This window comes from Podarcis bocagei (assembly GCF_964188305.1).
Source record: "Podarcis bocagei genome assembly, chromosome: 5".
Taxonomy (NCBI): domain Eukaryota; kingdom Metazoa; phylum Chordata; class Lepidosauria; order Squamata; family Lacertidae; genus Podarcis; species Podarcis bocagei.
This window is the reverse complement of record NC_138129.1, coordinates 39522619-39543178: the sequence shown is the minus strand read 5'-3', so window position 1 is coordinate 39543178 and position 20560 is coordinate 39522619. Positions and strand designations below refer to the sequence as shown.

The 20560-nt window shown below is 44.7% G+C and overlaps 1 protein-coding gene across 1 annotated transcript in view; it reads right to left on the bottom strand.

The window, feature by feature from the left end:
• LAMB3 (laminin subunit beta 3) overlaps positions 1–20560 on the bottom strand; it is a 46666-nt gene that overhangs the window by 23134 nt on the left and 2972 nt on the right. The window contains exons 3-8 of the mRNA XM_081194580.1: positions 20310–20464; positions 4825–4939; positions 4497–4570; positions 2849–3031; positions 1737–1800; positions 866–1053 (exon numbers count right to left, since the gene is read on the bottom strand). Coding sequence (XP_081050706.1) covers positions 866–1053; positions 1737–1800; positions 2849–3031; positions 4497–4570; positions 4825–4939; positions 20310–20464 — 779 coding nt within the window. The remainder of the gene's footprint in view (positions 1–865; positions 1054–1736; positions 1801–2848; positions 3032–4496; positions 4571–4824; positions 4940–20309; positions 20465–20560) is intronic.

Sequence of the window (20560 nt, the reverse complement as noted above, 5' to 3'; positions counted from 1 at the left end):
ACACAAAAATTAAAGCACATATTTGTGTGCATTTCTCCTCATTTTGTCTAATAATGCACATGCTTGCATTTTCTTTAATATAATAATGCACTTTGGTACATTATTTTCACTAATATGTTCAAGTCTGAGGCACACTTTCTGCTCGCATGTGCCTTTTTGCAGGTGGTTTTTGATTGGAAAACAGCTTTGCGACATTCAGAGAAGTGGACGTTTCAAACGGTTGCTGCGTTCTGCTGTGATTTGGTGTGAAGCGTGAAATGGTGGATAGGTTCGCCTCAAGATGTGAACAAAATGGTTTTCTCCACCATCCCCATTCTCTGCTTCTGCCCATTCTCCTCTCCAAGAGCTATGATGAGGAGCTATGATGTCTACAATGAGGAGGGAAAATGAGCTACAGAATGAAGGATGTGCAAAGGAGAACATGTACACCACTCTCTGTTCTGCCCTCCCTTTCAGCCCTCTGGGCAGCCCCAGAAGCCCAGTTAGAAAGAAGCTAGTAGCTGCCTTACTAAGCCCAAGGGCAGCTGGTCATTGACCTTTTAAAGATAGTCAGAAATGCAATTTGAAGCAAGCAGGTTGGCCTTTGTGCTATGCCAAATACCTTCTTTTTGTGGCTAAGGCAGAGAAGATGGCAAGACCTTTATCATCTCGGTCACTTGCACTCTGCATAATACAAGGAAACACTATCTGCTTTCCAAAAGCACAGAGGGTTTCTGGTGTATCGCTACAAACCTGTAAGGACAAATTTAACCGTCGAGAGAGGTCAGGTTGCAGAGCAGGCCTGCGAGAATCTAAGAATAGAACTGGGAAGAATAGGACTGATATACATAGATCTGTAGCAACCTTTCCCCGTCCTCACCCTCACCATAACATTGTGTCCTGCAGAAGCAGCGTCCAGGGCAGCACAGCGGTCTGCATGTCCATGGCAGAAGCAGCTCCCTTTCACTTGCATCTCGTTCAAGGCATAGAAGGCACTGGGTGTGCGGTACCCCTGGTGCACAGGACGCGACAGCTGGGTGAAGTTGATTCTCAAGTTGGTGAACTGGCCCAGATCTTTTGGAGACAAGAGAAAGAGCAATGAAGGGAAACACAGACACAGTGAGATGGGACCTAAAGGCTTTAGCTCCTGGGACAAGGACCCAGTGAGAAAGGGAGATGCGAACTCCGTTGGATGTGGTTTTCCTCTTAATACATGGAAGTCCAAACAACGTAACTGTTAGGTCCCAATAACCACATTTAACAAACTGAGCCCAGCATCAGCAACTGTGATCCTTGGGCAAGTGCCTGGGCCTCCCAGGACCAAACATCACTGGCACCTGCCAGGCCAGGTGGACCTTAAAAAAGCACACACCACTTGCCACCTGGCACTGAGGAGCACACCAAAAGTCTGAGTGAGGCTGTCAGGGCTGGAGTCAGATGAAGGTCAGCACAAAAGACACAGGAACCTTAAATCACTTACCCCATTAGTATATGAAGGAGTCAAATTTATTTAAATATTTTTTACCCTGCTCTTTAGCTTAAAAGGCTCCCAGAGCAGCTTACAAAGCTCATTTCTAAGACCTGCCCTCAGGCTGAAGATCTAAAAAATAGGACAAACAAGGGAAAGGGGATGCGGAAGGAGGAGCAGGAAAGTGAGCTCAGGCATCCACTTGGGTGCCTAAACAAGTTCTGCTCCCTGAAATCCCCCAAAAGCTTCCCCTACCCCATCCCAGCAGACACAAATAATATGTACATACTGTTGATTTTTTGGCTTTGAGGTGTCCTCATCCCAGATGCAAGACCAATGGGGTTGAACTCAACCTTAGAAGAACAGAGGAGGAAGAAAAAGATGGCAGTCAAAGCATGAGATTTTCTATCCTGTCATTCTAAAAACTATCAACGGCACTTCCCAGTTAGGCAAATGCTTATTTACATTAGCACTAAAATGGTGCTTTTGCACTGAATTACTGTACAAGGAAGACTATAGTCTCTTCACCCACCAAAAGAGGGTTGTGTGATACTTTCTCCCTCCCTCCCTCCCTCCCTCCCTCCCTCCCTCCCTCCCTCTCTTTGCCAAAAAGTGGCAGCAACAATTAAAATCCCATGAAACAGATTTAAACCACAATACTTTTTTTCCTTTTAAAGAAAGCCATAACACAAGCTCTCTTCATGCATTACTCACATGGAAAAGCAGCACTGAAACAAAGCACTTGTGGGACTGCACATTAAACAAAGTTGTACAGCTCCTCCAGGCTGAATTATGTGATAACTTCTGGAGTGAGAAGCCTTGTCTCGGTAGATTCCCTGCATGATTTAGAGCAGGGGTGGGGAACCTCCCCCGCCCCCAGGGCAGGTAGATCTGTCCCCTGCCCTACAGGCCAACTTTGATAAGTACGTGGGAAGACCTACCTGACAATCACCTGATGTTGTTATGATGTCAGATGATTGGCAAGTGGGTTGTCACACCCACCCGCCAACGTTTTCATTGAAACCGCTGTTGGAGGGAAAGCATCTCTAACACAGAATATCACCTCATTAATGTTACTCAACAGCTTCCCCACACACACCAGAGGGCAGTTTTTCCAAGTCAGGGGGTGGATTCCTGAGCTCCAGCATGTCTCTTAATAAATTGTCCCCAGAGACCTGAAGCCTTCTGTTCCCTAAAGCAGCTACATTGGAAGGAGCTACCAATTCTCCACAAAAAGGGTTTGCTGGGCCCTCTGACATTGGTTGATCTGCACCTGGAAGAGTAGAAGGCAGGTGCCTTCACAGTGCAGCAAAGTCACTCTGGGGATGGCTGTTGTCAAACTAGTTAGGTCCTAGAAGTCTTAAGTCTGGTGAAATCCATTAAGCATCACATTTGCTATACCTTCCCCCCGTTCTGCGCTTGAGTCTGGATGTCCTGGCAACGCACATCCTTCCAGGTCTGAGGGAGACCTCTAGAGATCCGTGGAAACGAAGTGGCACAATCTGTGGACAAGTACTGATAAATCTTCCAGGATTTGCCAAAGTCTGTAGAGTGCTCAATCACCATGCCAGTGGGCAGAGGACTCTGGAGGGACAGAGGAAAAGAGGTATCAAAGCAGACTGGACTGGACATGCCAAAACAGAGGAAGATATACTTCGAAGGAACAGGCCATTTCTCCAAGGCAGAGCATGCAAACCATCCCAAGTGAAATCCCTAGTTCACATCTCTGGTTAAAAAGGCTCACATAAAAAGACTGGGAAGATCTCTGCCAAAGAAACAGATGACATGGGCTCAATGGACAAATAGTCAGACCTGACATAAGGGTCTTTCCAGTGCCCCTCAGTGTTATTGTGCTTCCTCCCCCATAAAATTAAAATTAACACATCACAATATACTTGGTGCAATTGTACATGGAACAAAAATGCTTAATGTTGTGCTTGATTCTGAACTTAACAATTGATTTTCTTCTTGAAAATCTGCAGTTTCTTTAATGTAGGTTTTTCTTCCTTTCCTTGTATCTTTTTGAAAACGTTAACAAACAATGAGTTGGAATTGGATGCAGCCTAAGCCAACAGATCAATAATAGTGTATGCCAGAGGTTTTCAACCATTTTGAATCCACAGCTCCTTGGTCAACTACATCCTTTCTGTGGCGCCCATATGGGGCTCAGGAACCCAGTTATGTCACCCCTTACCTGCAGAGCTGGCAGCCTCTCACCCTTTTTCGAACACCGTCCCCTTGTGAGGTGTTCCCCCAACCTCTTCTTGGGAGTCCTCTGGGCAGCCGCTGCCGCTGCCCCTGGTCTCTGAGTTGCATCCCTCCCTGCCCGAAAGAGATGTGCCTCCTCACACTGCCCCACAGGGGCATAGGACTTGTCTGTCCATTCCCAAAAGCAAGGGCTGGTGGACTGGCTGGCTGGGCTCCCTTGCCCAACTTGCTTGCTTACTCTGATGCCGCCTCAGCTCCTGGCAACCAGCACCCCCTGACCAGCCCCAGAGGCACCATTCAGCTGCAAAGCTTGTAGCCAGGTCTGCTGCAACAAACAGCTACACAGGCCTTTGGGAGGCAGAGAAGCGAGAGGGCATCAGAAGAGAGAGGGAAGGAAAGAAGGAATGAGGGCAGTGTTGCCCGCGGCACCCCTGACCACCATTCAAGGCACTCCAGAGTGCCATGGCACACTGGTTGAAAACCACTGGTGCATGTAACGTATCTGAAGTCCTGATAATATTCAGCTAAGCTTCCAAAGGCCATCTGAATCCAAGTTTATACCCCCAGTAAATACAGTGGTACCTCTGATTACATACTTAATTCATTCCAGAGGTCCGTTCTTAACCTGAAACTGTTCTTAACCTGAAGCACCACTTTAGCTAATGGGGCCTCCCACTGCTGCTGTGCCGCCGCCACGCGATTTCTGTTCTCCTTCTGAAGCAAAGTTCTTAACCTGAGGCACTATTTCTGGGTTGGCAGAGTCTGTAATCTGAAGCGTATGTAACCTGAAGCGTATGTAACTTGAGGTACCACTGTAGTGTAAGAGTTATTATTCACATACCCTGAAATCCATCAGGATGCTATCAAGTTGGAACTTTTTATCCAAATCTAGTTGAAGAAAGACAGGATTCTCATCTAAAGAGACAGAAAAGAGCAGTTTTTAGAATAGCAGGTTGTGAAAACAAAATTGCAAACGGATTTTCCCATTAGTCAGGTCATCCATTTCCCCTTTGCATTTAATCCACTGAAACCCAAGCCCTGTTTGCTGAATCTACACAACCCTTGCCCCACTCAACTTATCATTACTATTCTGTGCTATCCAACCAAGACATTGTTCAGAGCATGTCCACACTGTTTGTTTGGTTTTCTTGAAGGCCCACTAAGCTTACCATTCTTGGATTGCCACCAGTGCGTATTTCCTGCAGAAGAGAGGACATTTTCTACCCGGTGACTGTTGAATACATGAGGCTTTCTGGAATCACATCGGCAACATTTCATTTGCCACTAAAAAAGAACAAAAGGTGACTATCAGATTAGGGTGCCTAGGAAAAGGGATTTCCATGAGGCCAACACCTTGCTAAAGCTAAGCAGGTCAGTGTCTGGCCAATGCCTGGATAGAAGACATGGGGGGGGGCGAGGTGTGATGGGCTTCTATGAGATATGTGGGATATAAACATAAAAACCTTTATTTCAATTTAAGTAAATTCAGAAGTCAGGTGCACGGCCGTACAGTGCACCTTGGATAATCCAGAAAGGAAGAAACTGTTCACTTTGATTTTTTAAAAAAATTAAATAGAACTTTATTGAACAATCAACATCAACCTACACATCAATACACAATAATATAAAACATACAACCTACATACACATACTTTACAAAAAAAAAAAGAAAAAGGAGAAAACAAGAAGACAAAAGATGGAATAAATAAAATATACTTCAGATTATTCTCATTGTACTGTTTATTATTTTGTTATTTTACCCACAGTGCCTTGTTATTATTTTATTTTTTCAATTCTTTACAAAAAGTTCTATTATTTGTCACCAATATATTACAAGAATCACTCAAGGTCTGCCCGGAGATTTTTGTTATCACTACAATTTTTCAAGTACTCTTTAAATACTATCCATTCTTTATTCAACTTCTGCATCGAATATCCTCTAACTCTCCCTGTCATTTTTGCCAATTGCATGTATTCTATCATTTTTACCTGCCATTTGGTTTTCGTGGGGAATTTGAATTAATAAACTTAGTGATGGTGGTGTCTCCTGTTGCTGCTGAGGACCCTCAAGGGTGCAAAGCAGGAGTGTTTTTTCCTAGCCCTGATACTCCATATTGTTTTGATGTGGGAACGTCAGTCATTGAACCTAGAACTTCATGCAGGCAAAGCGTGGAATCTGCTATTGCACTGTGGAAACTTTTCCTTTTCATGTCCATTATTTTGTTAATGTATTTTTATTAAAGATTTTCTTGATTTACAAAGGTGTCTGCAATGTCTCTCTCTCATTTTTTTTCCATTATAAAAATCAAAATTTCACCAAACTTTGGAGACAGAAGGTTGAGGACCACATACACACAGAGAGAGAAGTGCACACAACCATATAAAAAAGCTTAAAACTGAACATAACAAAGGTGTCCCAAGAGTCCAAGTAAGGATGCCACTCAAACCTCAAGAAAAGCAGAGCGTAGTTTAATAGATCTTAGCACTTGGTGTATTTTTACTGTATTTTAACCAGCCGAGTTTCCTGGAACTGTTTTGCCTTGTTGCGTACCATCCTTGCCTGACTGATAAAGGGCAGTATAGTAATGTTTTAAATAAAATAAAAATCAATACCAACTAGGCACTATGTCCTTCTTCTTGGGTTGTTCAATATCTCTGAGATTACGTTACTGGAACTCTAGATTCAGGAGACCAATGCTAAGTAGATCTAAGAGCTGAAGCTATGCCAGATAGATTTGACATCCTTCTTCATGGGATGCTTTGGGGGTTAAAGTTTGTTACTTATTGGCCAAAAATATACTATAGCCCACTGTACAGTAGAGATAAAGGAAACTGTAGAGCAGTGGTTCTCAATCTGTGGGTCCCCAGATGTTGTTGGACTACAACTCTCATCATCCCTAAGCTCTGGTCTTGCTAGCTAGGGGTGATGGGAGTTGTAGTTCAACATTATCTGGGGACCCACAGGTTGAGAAAGGCTGCTCTAGAGTGTAAAGCTGGAATGGGGAGTCTCTCACGGTGTTGTTAGACTTCAGCTCCCATCAGTCCCAGGTGGCATGGCCAATAGTCAGGGATGTGGGAATTGTAGTCCAGCAACATCAGGGGAGTCACATGCTCCCTATCCCTGATGCGGAGAATGAGGTCCAAGGGCATGAGCAAAAGGGTAGAAAGACATGGGTTGTAACCACTGCTACACTCTGAAATTTGGACAGCTTGTCAAGAAATGTCAAGCTTGTCAAGAAACAGATTTTTTAAAACAAAAAACAGAACATGCCTTGAAGTTATAGAGCCACTTTACTAGTTGCCTAGTTTAAAGGATGACAGAGTAGAAAAAGAATGGGCTTCAGATCAAGGGGTGAACACCCACTGTTCAATTATGGTGAAAATGGACTTCTTTCCCCCAGTTTCACATGTGGCCACTTAGTATTTGCTCAACTTCAGATCCCCCTAAACACAAAGGAGAACAGTACATTCTGGCTCACCAGTTTATATCCTTTGTTTGGTACAAAAGATTAAATTTGCACCTTCAATTTAATCAGAGAAGTCTTCAGACCGCCCAAAATGTCCCTGTGACAATATTTGCCATGCAGCAGAAGGTTAGCCACAAGTACCCAACTTTGCAGCGGTTGGTCAGGCTTTTGTGGTGGGATGTTTCATTTGGGCAAACAAAGGAACCTTTATCTAAATCTCAAGATAGTTTGAACCTAGACCCTTTAACACCCTCTCCCCCAAAAAAGAGTCAAGCAGAGGTTAGGCAGCTTCAGTCGGTGAAAGGTTACTGGGTGGAAAGTCAAGCCGAGCAAATGTCATCCCTCAGCTGGAGTGAGTAATTCAAGAAGCAGGCCAGGCCTGGATATCCCCTAATGGTTTTGTGCACAAATGGCTTAGAGAGACTTCAGTCCCAACTTGGCAAACAAATACTAAAAGATGACAGATCCGGTTAAGTCCTGACTCTTTAAAGAATTTTTTTTAAAAAAACAACACCAACCAGGCTATCTAGTGACTTAGCAGATGCCTATTTATTGATTACATTTTTATATCCTACCTTTCATCCATGGAGCTCAAAGTTCTCCACCCATTTCATCTGCACAACAGCCCTGTGAGGTAGGGACTAAAACTGGCCCAAGGTCACACACATAGAAGTCTATGGCCTTTACACAGGTGCAGAGGTTCAATATAATGGACCCTCAGCTCATTCATCATTGCTCAGCAATACCTGTTACAAGGTTCATATTTAGGACAGGAACCTTTCATCTAGCATACTCTTATCTAACCCAATCCGTTTTAATTTACTATCAAAGCTGCCCCAGTTCCCTCTGAACTCCATACCTATGGCATGTCCCGCAATACTATGGAGTTTCCTGTAAGGAAAGACGGACTTCTGCTATAAACATATTTTTTTGCCACATTCTATGCACTGGAGCAGCTGTTCTCAACCTGTGGGTCCCCAGATGTTGTTGGACTACAACTCCCATCATCCCTGAGCTCTGGCCTTGCTAGCTAGGGGTGATATACCCCAGCATCCCCTACAACAAGGATAGCCAGCATAGTACTGTCCAAATGCTGCCACACTACAAATCCCACCATCCCTGACCATGCTGGCTGGAGCTAATGAGAGTTGGACTCTACAGTGTGTGGAGGGCACCATGTTGTCTACTCTGGTCCTATAATATCACAGAGGATGCTGGGATGCAACTCTTAGCTTGCACGTGGTCTTGATGATCCAGGGTTTTGTATGCTGTTTCCAGCATTCCAGCACGATGTGCAATGAGCTCAGAAATGTGCAGGTACCATCCAGCACAGCCTTCAATGCTTCATCTCTTCCTCTGGTGCCAGCAGCTTTCACCTGGCCACAGGTGAAACACAGACCGGCTGGAGGAAATGGAGCAGGACAATAGCTGAAGATTGCTCCCATCACTGGTTCCTCCTTACAGTTTTAAACCCCTGCTCCTGCCATTGTTGTATGTGTTTCCCTCAAGGAAACGTGAACAAGGTATGTACTGAAACACCAAGGGAGATTGTCCTTCTCCCAGGCTCTCTCAGAAACATGGAACCCTTCAAAATCTTGCCCGTTTTTGCTTAGCACAATATACTGTGCAAAAAGTTTGCTAGAATTCCAGCAGGACCTTGCGTTCCCTCAAATCAAGATCATGCTAATGCCAGATGTGCTGCCTACCAAGTTTGGATGCCTCCATGCCGAGACACTGAAACACTTGGACCCTGAAATAATCATTTCATGTGGCAACCCACCACAGTGTCGAAATTGTGCTCTTTTTCAATATTTGGGGAGGCTAAAATTAACACTGGGGGCAGACGCATGGGACGTTTGCTTTCTTGAGCAAGCTGTGTAACCTTTCCACTGCTTTGGAGGATATTTTCTGTCCATTGTTGAAACTGCAGCTTTCATGAGGAGGTGTGTGTCTCAAAGTTCCTCTGGGAAGATAGGGTCCCTGCCCTGGAAACTAAAACTATGGATTTCATTTTGGCTGAACTGAAGGTCACCCTGCTTTGGAAGATATCTACCAAGTGCTTTGGCTGCCAGATATAATGGACACATCACAATTGGGAAGGCTGACATTTGACAGAAATGCACAAATCCCTTACTCGCCACTTATTCGGGGTCAAGTGTGGTTGTGGCTAAATGAACAGGGCACAATCTCTATGACCATATGAAGGGTAGGCTCAGGAAACAGTATTCCCACTGTACTGAGGCTATGGGACACAGGAATTGAGCCCACATTAGGGCAAGAGGATCAAGGAGGTGAAACAACTCAAACCGTGGAGGGCTCAGCAGCCTAACCACAGAGGCCACAGGAAGTTGTGTTTTTCTTGCAGCTGACCCAGGAAGGAGAGGACATGAAGCTGCTGGCTAGTCCCCTTGCCAGGAACAGAGAAGCAAGGGCCTACTCATGAGAAAAATGGTGGAGATCTCCTGAACCAATGTCCTCTACTCTTCCCTATCACCAGGAGATAAGGAATAGTGGGGAACATTTGTCAACTTCTTTCATTCTGTTGCCTTTGGTAACCAGTTGGAACCAAGAGATCCCATGGGAAGGGTGCAATATAATATATCACTCATTGCCTATTCAGTCCTTTACATTGCCTATTTTCTCTCCAAGTGTTTGCCTAACCCAGAGATGGGGCACCTGGCACTCTCCAGATGTTACTGGGCTCCAACTCCTATCAGCCAGTGGCCATGGATGACAGGAGCTGTGGTCCACAGGTTCTCCATCTCAGATGTAACCTATGATTAGAAGAACTGCACAGTGCACTTGAGCCTCATGCCAGGCTATTTGTTTCTCCTATGCAAATTTATAGACCTAGCAGTAACACTCCTACCAGCCTACTTTTAGGAGTGAGGAACCTTTGGTCCTTCAGATGCTGCTGACCTACAACACCCATCAGCCCTAGCAAACATGGCCAGGGTGAAAACGTATTCATGCTCATGCAGGTACCTTGACCCTAGGTTGTATGTCCAGTTGAGTTGTAGTTCAGCAGCACCCAGAGGGCGAGGTTCCCCACACCCACTCTAGATCCATGTTTTCAGGGCAGGCTTGAGTGTTGAACCTAAATTCAAGGGAAAGCAATCAGGGGAAGGGAGATATGGGAGACGGAAATGGCATGGAGAAGGAGGGCTTCCCCCAGGCCCCAAACCTCCCCAGTTGCAAATCACAGCTCTAATTTGCAGTGCGGGGGGGGGGGGGACAACCAGGCTTTAAAGATCTGAAAGTGATGTAAAAGGCTTGGTTTTCAAAGGTTATAAATTCCACGCATAGAGTCCACTTCTGAATAGGGGGAAAACTGTGAAAAAGTATTCTTGTTCATGCAGGTACCTTAATTCTAGGTTGTATGTCCAGCTGAGCAGATAAATGTCTGTGAGGTGATGAGTCAGAACCATCAAGACAGTTAGATCATCATGCTTGCAGCAAGGAGTGGATTACCATGGACAGATCCATGGAATTCATCCAGCTCCACCCTCATAATTCACTACTTTGTCTTCCAGCTGAATGTTGGGCCCCTAATTTTTTCTTTTGCATTGAGATAACACTGCATCATAAGATACATAGTCTTAGAGCAAGTTCAACACTGAGCAAGTTGCATGGCTGCATATTTTGCCCCATTCACCCCCAGCACTTTGGTCTGACCAGAAATCAGGTTCTTTTTCTATAAAGGTGGACATGGATTGGACAGCCCTTCAAATAGAGGAACTTTCAAAAGGAGGGCTCTGCGGGGCATATAGCCATGCTCCCCAGCATCTGAGATGTAAACAAATTGGGCAGGGGGTGAAAGAGAGCTCTGTGAGGTTTCACCAGTTTTTACACTGTCCCTTTAAGAGCAATTTGAGCTGCAGCAATTTAGCCTGTGATAATATTTAGCTCCATGCTATGAAAAGACTCCAGGGCTGATTTTCTATATATCAGATGCCAGCAAAAAGCCCAGGAGGGACAGACTAGGCCAGGGTTGTTGTTGTTGTTCTTTTCTGGCTAGCTGGCAAATCAATTGCTGTGGTACTGCAAAATAGGCAGCCAAGAGGAAAGCATATTTTAAAGAACAAACAAACGTCCTGTGTAAAAATGTGGCAAAGGAATACCCAGTAAGGTAAGAACATTTCAGGAAAAGCTGAAATTCCTGAAAGCCAGACATGAAGCAGCAGAACTATACTCAGGATAAAACAGCAGGGCTGTACCCCCAATTTGGCTGAATCCCAAACCAAACTGGGGCTCTTCCCAATTAAACCCTAATTAAACATGCAGTCAAGCAGTGAGGAGAGAGGCAGGAGGAGGAATGAATGCAAGCAGCTTTAGTCCAAGTACAAAGTTCATACAAGCTCCTTATAGCAGTTTTATGTGTGACTGTTTGGGTGCTTTTTGCATTATGTGCCTCTCTGTAGCAGATCACTTGCATTATAATGCAAGGCAAATAGCTGAGCTGCTGCAAAAAACACTCACCCCCACCCACATTGTGCACTTCCACAGAGGCCTGTTTCCTCAGATGAACTTGCACATTGTTTATCCCAGTGACCTTGGAACTGAAGGAAGGTCATTTGCCTCAAGGAGAGAATATTAAGTTGACTTAGTGAGTAAATATATGTATAGTCTCTCCAGTTAATGGAACATGTGGGTGCATATTAAACCGAAGGGGGAATTGCAACATCTCAGCAAAGCTACCCTTCCATCCTGCTTCCTCTAGCATGAGAAAGCCCATGTGTAAACCTTTGGTGCTTGGTTGGGGCACTTCATGGTCACGTATTTGGCCTTATCTCTCAATCCCAGCCTGTCAATAACCAGCTTCTCAAATTGAAGATTTCTATGGCCTTACATTTGTGCTATTAATGGAACTGTTTACTGTTGGCTTCAATGTGTCAGGGAGGAGCTGAGATGCTACTTAAGACTTTCGGAAAAAGAGAGAGTGAAAAGATCTATCAAGAATTGGCAGGATCTGGACTGTGAGGAATTATATTTCAGCCAGAGCAAGGTCATCCATTAAAGCTGGGTTACACAATACTCTTTTTATATGCCTAAGTCCAGTTAAAATATAGCATCAAGTCGCATCATACAAGACAGCTCCCAAAATAGAGCTCTCAGATACTTTGCATCTCTGCGAAGAAAGGGGAGTGTTGGCCAAGAATGCCATCCAGGGTGTCAAAGATGATGTTATATTATCCCATTAATTCCCTCCCCATAGCTACCATTGCTTTTTTTTAAAAAAAAAAGTCAAGGTACTAACTAGTTTCCCAGCATGCATGTTTATTATAAAACATGTGTACTGTCATGCACACATACTTTTCGCTGAACAGAAAATTATATCCCTGTAGGAAAAATGTCATGTGACAACAAAAGCAGTTCTCGCTGTATGAAATGGACAGAGGCAAGAGAGAAAATTACACACAAGATTTCCAGGAAATTGATACTAGCCCCAGGAATGTACAATATCTGCTCAACCCTGAATATAGCTGGGTGCTTATAAAGTGATACTGAGTAATTTGAAATATTCTTTCAGTGATAAGCATGCATTCCTAAAAGCTCAACATAACAAATGGCAGAAGTCTCCCCCCCCCCCGCCGCCAAATATATCATGAGGTGCTGGAGTTCTTAGGCTGGAGCATGAGAGAAACAGTTATTGCTGTGCAAAATGTATAGCCATGTTTCTTTGTTCACCTGCTGTCAGACAAAACTGCAAAACCAAGTAGTGAGTGAACAGGAACCATTCTAACAGGAACCTCTTAAACACTCCACCACTGCTGCGTTCTATCAATGACATGTTGCAGACTACTCCTGCAAATAAACAACAGTCCAGAGGGACCCCCTGATCCAACCTTGGGGAACCTATGGCCTTCCAGATGTTGTGGGACTCCAACTCCCCTTAGCCCCAGTGAGCATGGCCAGTGGCCAGGGGTGGTAGGGGTCTACAAATGTAGTCCAGCTACAGCTGGAAGACTACAAGCTCCCTATTGTCCTCTAGTTCTAGATCTAGTTCCATGTTGTCACTGTCAGAGGAGCCATGCCTCTGAATATGAGCAGCTGGGAATCACAGGTGGGCAGGATGCTGTTGCACTCATGTCCTGCTTGCAGGTGCCCCATTGGCAACTGGTTGGCCCCTGTGGGAACAAGATGCTGGACCAGATGGGCCACTGGCCTGATCCGGCAGGCTATTCTTATGTTCACCAACTATACACCATGCATTCTTGGTTATTCCACTACCGTAAAAAAGATTAAACTCCCTGACACATACCTGTAGCCACACAGTCTCGTCTCAGCCCCACCTTGAAACATATCGCTCATGCACAGTGCCTGTGGAAAACTTATTTTGCAGCTTTGGCATGCCCATTTAGAGATACTGCCTCTAACACAGTGATGTTGACAAGGCCTCACTTAAATTAGAAGAATGAGCTTGGCCCGTTCCCAGTATGTTGCACAGAGAATGGGGAAACAGCCTGTAATCTTAACTCAAGTACCTTTAAAAATGCTGGAATTGATCTTAACTCTGCATGCCATAATGATTTCAGCTCCGTCTGGAACCAATCCCATGAGGGCCCTGTTATGCGATTTATAGGCTGACATTTTTAAGAGATGCCGTGCAAGGACACAAGCGCCGTCCTTTCAAGAGCAATGGACTGTATAAATCAAGCTGTTTAAATCAACATTATACCATTTAGTTTGCTGCTTTCCCCTGATTAAAAGTCAGATTTACCAGCTGATCTAATAATCAAGTTAACAGCATATGCCTTAAACAAACATATACGAGGTAGGAGCATTTGAGGGCAGCAGGAAATTAGTAACAGTGCACACTTTGTGTATGTAAACCGCTAATCGATGTGCCAGAGTGGAATGACTCACACAGTACGTACTGTAACAGTGCATGCATATATAGTCACCGTATGAACTTTGAAAGGTAAATTTGCTTGGTATCAGGCTTAAAAACAGCCATATCTTAGCCCAAAGACTTTGCTAGGTGTGTGAGGCACCTCAGAAGGGCTTCGCCCTGAAAGGTAGCATGGCATTATCTGAAGTAAAATAAGTCATACAGCTGCAAAGGATGGGACTTAAATAAGGAGAAAGGTAGCAGTCCTGATTCCCTGCAAAGTATCAACTTAGGTTCAGTCACGCTGCATGAGGTGAGGCATCACCGCTGCCCCATCCTCCAGCTGCAGTGGTGCTGCCACTCTCTGGGACCACTCTCTGGCACACTTGCACCTGCCACTGCTGCCAACTTGGTGCCCCCCCCCCGCAACCTATGTGCTCTGTCACAGTTCTGGTGAACAGCAGTGCCACCACAGCCAGGAGGGGCACCAGGACAGCTTAAGTGCCTGAAGGTCTTTTGAAAAACCAGCCTATCTTATTATTATCATTTACACACATAAGTTGTTACCAGTTTTTCAGTTCCTTCAGACAACTGTTCTGCTCAGGGTGGCCCTGTGTCCTCTGTAAGAGCTGTCCAATCCAAATCCAATTTAATGTATAGATAAAGAACCATAAGAAGTGAGAGCAGGGGCATTGAAATTGACCATCAGCTGAGCTTTCAGTACTGGGCAACTGACTGAACATGCAGAAAAGATCCCCAATCACAATCTCTCCACTATGGTGAGATTCATTCGATTTAAATTATAGTAATATTTCTAAATTTACATCTATACATATCAATTAGCACAGGCAAATTTTATGCAAAACTGTTTTCTCTTTTCTCCTCTTTTATTGGTGATGTTTAAGAGACACACCCACCCACTCACAAATAGTTTCACCTATTTTCATCTCTCTGACTACAACTCAAAAGTCAATCCTGTGCTTATTTATCACGTTCATACCCCATCACCCTTCCAAGAAGCTCAGGGTAGCATAATATTTTCCCCTTACAGAAACAAGTACAACTGAGAACAAACAAACTGAGTTTGTGACTCGCCAAAGGTCTCCCTCTGAGTTTAATGGCTAAGCAGACTTTTGAAGCAGTGCTCAGTTTATATTTCGGTTGCTATTTTTTTATATTGTTTTACAGTTTTTAACTGCTGTATCAATTTGTTAATCGTATAACATGACTTTGGCTTTAATTGTCATATTTAGCTTATTTTTTTAGTTGTTGCTTTATTAACATAGTTTTATAGACTGATTGTTTTACTATGATTTGTTGATTGTTCTATGAGATTTATGCTGTATTTGTGATGTTCTATTATGTTCTGTCATGTTATCGTAAGCTGCTTTGGGATTCATTTGAATGAAAAGTAGCATAGATATATAATCAATCACTCAACAAATCCCTCATCATCCACATCCAACCACAGTAAGTCCAATCAGCAAATTCTACCCAATGCCAAAAGCAGTTTTTGGTGTGTACCCTAGTATTTTCCCTGACTGGACAGAATCTGAAGAATTAGTAGCAAGTTGCAATCAAAATCTAGAGAGTGGTGCTGCTTGAATCTGATGAAGCAATCACCCTAACTCCTATTTCATTTGGCAAACGTGCAAGCGCTCATCTCAGAGACTTGTTCACTCAGCCTTTTCTCCCCCTTCTTCATAAGAAACCTGGGGGGGGGACTGCTCAAGCAACAGATTGGAGAAACCACAACACACCAGCCAGCCATTCTTATGTGAATGCTGGGCTGAACAGTGCTGTCTCCTTACCACTCCAAAGAAACACACATGAAGATTATGGGCTTCTGCAGAAAACCAACAGCCTTAACAGATGACAAATGGAAAGGCCAGGAAATGCCGGCAAGGATTTGAACTGTACAGGTTACAGCACATCCCTGTAAAAAGGTGATGCAAGCAAGGAATGCCCTAGTGGAAAGGTTTGTTGCTGTTACTGGAAGCTCCCAATTCTGTGATCTGGAGTATGCCAGTTGAAGCCATGTTTTTCCACAAAACAAGTGAAACTTGAAAAGGCTTTCAGAATATCCCTATCTGCATGCCTCAGTTCAATATTCATAAAATGGAAATATTAATAACCTATATGAGGTTTCATGAGACACAGGTTTGTTTGTTTGTTTGTTTTTTTATAAAAGTGGGTGTTTAAAATGTTTAAAATGTTTCTTATCTCTGGATAATATCCAGCAAAATTGACACCCACAAATTTGTGGCTTCTGGAGAGGCTGGAGAAATTGAGGTCGCTTTCACCCAGCTCTGACATTACACTTTTTTTAGATTCTGCCCTTACTTCAAGCATCTTAGGGCAGTGCACATGCCCCCCTTCTCGTGTTTTCTTTTCACAATAACCCAGCAAAGAGGGTCAGGCTGAGAAAGAGTGACTGACCTAGGGTCACCCACTGAGCTTCATGGCTGTGTGGGGATCAAAACCCAGCTCTTCCCAGTCTTAGACCAACAATCTAACCACTATACCATTCTGACTTATGATAAAAGCCAAGGAAGAAGAACAAGTATGAATAGTTGCTTAATAGCTACGTATAGTACCACCTCTACCAGTCTTGAAAAGTTGCTGTAACTCTTTTGCCGTAACTCACCTGTTTCTTTTATGATTTATAATCTTGTCCTCAGCCTGTTTACTCAGAAGTAGGTTCCGCTGAGTTCCATAGGACTTGTAAGCAGGCTTAGGGCAGTAACCAGGGGTCAGCAACCTAAGGTCCATGGGCTGAGAGCAGCCCACAGAGGTCGTTTGACCAGCCCACAAGCTGCTCCCAAACCGAGCCACCCGCTCACGTGCTGCGCTAAACCAGCGCAAGGCGGAATGGGGGCTCGCTTCCGCGGCACCAGAAGTCACATCTGTGCAGATGCCAGAAATCGTGGGCACACAGGCACACACACACACTCCAGCCCACAGAGGGATCTCCGCAGGACCGATCCAGCCCAAGCAAGATAAACCTTGCCGATCCCTGGGCAGTAACTGAAGTATGTTAGGCCCCACAGACAGTACCTGACACTTTCCTTGGCTTACCGTGTGTGTGTGTGTGTGTGTGTGTGTGTGTATATATATATATATACACACGGACATAGTTCTCTTATCCTGCCATATCTCAGATGATAAAAGCATCTTCTCACTCTTTGTGATTATCGTGTATTAATAGCCCCCTCACTGCCAGGCAAGATAATGGTGAGAGAGTCTGATGTCCTTGACCTAATGCAAACAGCAGTCTTAATAACCAAGGCCTCTCATATAATAAACGCTGAGGAAAGTTAGACTGGCGAGTTCATGTATAAGCCTCCAAGATTATCTGCCTCACCATAAAAAACTGGAACTGTGGAAGGCACTTCACATAAAGATTGAAAATGGAATATTTCAACCAGCCTCTTAGCTCTTTTCCCTCCCTGCCGCTGAAACTATCCAAAATGCTATCATACTGTAATATTTTAATGCTCCCACCACTATTTGAAAGACAGTCAGAGGCACCATGCCTATTACAGAGGCACCATTACAGCAGGTACCAGAAGGAGGTTAATTATATGATTTCAGTCAGCTCGATAATCTGCCCCCAGAGCTGCCACTTTTTTCTGGGAGGGCTCTCATCCCTTTAACCCTAACCCTAACCCTAAGTAGTTAGAGTGCTGAGTGGAGACTGAGGAGACCTCAGTGGAGACTGAGGAGACCTCAAATCCCTGTTCAGCCACAATCCACACTGAATGCCCCTGTGACAGCCGGTATTTCTCAGCCTAAAATTTACCTCACAGGGTTGTTGTGAAGATAAAATAAGGGAGATTTTTATCCCACTCCTTATTGCATTGGGATGAGTCACAACAATTTAACACATAATACACAATAAAAACAAATTCACTTTAAGTTATAGCCAGCTACCCTTTAAACTGGATGTTTGACTGGTTTTTACTACTCTCTAAGATTAGAAACTGCTTTAAAAACCTTTGTTAAAAAGTGCAGTTAAAAGGGTTTTTTCCTTAATTAAGGAGCAGAACAGACAGAATTTCAACTGAAGAACACCTCCTCATGACTCTGTGTGCTAGAAAAAAACATCACCAGTTAAACCTCTGCCTGTCCCATGGCTGTTAAATGCATAGCAGCCTTGCCAGTGGCAACCTTGGCAACACATTTTTATTGACCCAGAATGAGAAAGAGATGGAAAATAATGTAGGATTCTAATAGGACCCAAGATTTATCTCTTGGCAAGCCAGAGTCTGAGGTCAAGCACCTCCAAATCACTGATCAGGATTAATGCCCCCTTTTGCATAATTTGCAATTGTGGAAGTGGAGGCTGCACTTTGCCTAGTCCTGGGTGAGAGGCTGCCTCTGTGGGGGTACAAAGTATAAAGGTTAGAGGGAATCACAGCCAAAGCAAAGGCAGCAGACGAGAGGCTCGGGATTGGAGTGCTTCCATCAGCACGGAACTTACCAGGATTGCAAAAGACTCTGGGACACAAAACACACACTTTGGGACACTTCTCTGATTGGCACCAGACTCAGACAGTGCACATTGGCCAGCAGGGCAGAGTGTGAGGAAAGCAAGCAAGCTAATGCAGCCCCTCCTCCCATACCCTGTGCAGAGGTTGCAAAAAAAAAAAAAAGGACTTTAAAACTTTTCCACCGTTTGGCACAAAAGTGAGGAACGTGATACACAGCCTCATTAACAGTACACCAGGAAGCTTGGGGCCCAAAACAAGGAGGAAGGGCAGATGGATGATGAAACTGTTGCCACTTTGTCTTCACAGCACTGACCTATTAAACTGCAGAGCTGATACAGAGCAAGTGGCTGGTGCATGCCAAGTCGGAAGATGGTTGCCATGTCCAGGTCCTCTCAAATCCAGGGGGCATCATTTTGCGTGCAAAGTGGAAATGTACCTGGTGGAATTCTTCATTTCATGGAAAAAGTGGCTTCTCTCCTATTGATCTACAGTCGTACCTTGGAGTTAAGTACTTAATTCATTCCAGAGGTCCGTTCTTAACCTGAAACTGTTCTTAACCTCAAGCACCACTTTAGCTAATGATTTCTGTTCCATCACCTGCCATCTGAATTTTTGTTTGTTGTGACCGGAGAGAGTGGTATTATAACGCCCTTTTCAAAGAAGGCCCACCTAAAGACCTCACTGCTATCATTCAAGTGCCATGGGAAAACATTTCTAATTTCCCAGGCTTTCCAGAACTGCTAATGTAAGCATTCTTTAACTCAGACCTGCTTGATACTATCTCATTGAATGAGCCATTTTAGTTTCCATTTGCTAAATCTGTTTGCACACATTATTTATTTATTTTTAAATTACAACTCTGTTGGGTATCCTGAGAACATAAATTTATTTGGAATGTGCAGGATATAAATTACGTAATTATTATTTTTGCGAAAAACCACCTCTGTGCTCATAGGCCCTAAATCAAGAAACTCCTACAGGTAAAAATTGAATGTCTCTGACATTCAATGAGCAAGGGCAAAACACACAAACAAAAAGATATGAATACAGTGGCGTAGCGTGGGGGGTGCCAGGGGTGCCGACCACACCGGGCGCAACATCTGGGGGGGCGCGAGTCCAGAGGGAAGGGACAAGTTCCTTCCTCCGCCGGGCTCCCCGCCACCACCGCCAGCCTTGCGCCCTAGCGCGCGCGCCCCCCGCCGTCGCTGTGGCTGCGCTCCGCTCACTGCTCGCAGGAGGAGCAGCCGCTGCAGCAGCGCCGACGCCGCCACCGACTCCTGGCCGGGCACGGGCAGCCTCTGCACCCTGCCGCCGCCGCCGCCATCCCCTCGGCCCAGCCACAGGCGGCGGCTGCTTCTGCCTCCATCCTCCTCCGGGCAAGCAGCGTTGTTTGCGCGGCAGCGCCTGCGGCAACTCGCAGGTTAGGGGTTGGGGGGGCGCAAATTACTTGCGTTGCCCCGGGTGCTGACAACTCACGCTACGCCGCTGTATGAATACAGTTAACATGAGGAGCCTAAATTTCCCCTGATGCTGAGGCACATAGGGACTGACCAAATAAGGGCACCAATCAAAGCAGAAAAGGCATACAGAACATTGTTGCTTGTTGCAACATGTAACTTGGCCCCTGTCAGATGTGTTATGGAGGAGAACTGAAGCCTATGGGAGATATCTAACGTTTTTACTCCTTGCCTTTAAGCCTGATTAAAATTCTGATACTTCTCTGCAACCAGGCATTGCATATTCTGGGAAGTTGAGGAGGCCCCTTAGTGTTTAAATACTGCAATTTCTGTTCAGTGGCGAACACGAAATGACAGCCAATGTACCTTTCCTGTGCGAATAAAAGCTACTTATGCCATACGTACTTCCCCATATGGAGTGCAGTAAGTTTCCGGTTGGACAAGTCCACAGGTAGAGGAGGCTTTCAAGTGATGGATTCTTCCTACCAGAAGGTCTCGCACAGGTGGGTAACAAGCCCCATGCAAGCAGGTAGACTGGGCAGCCAGGAGGTGTGGTGAAGCTAGAATGAAACAAGAACCAAATTTCAGTTAATAAAGACAAAAGGAGATTAAAAAATCATCATAGCAACATAAAACCTGCTGGTTTCCCAGAAGCC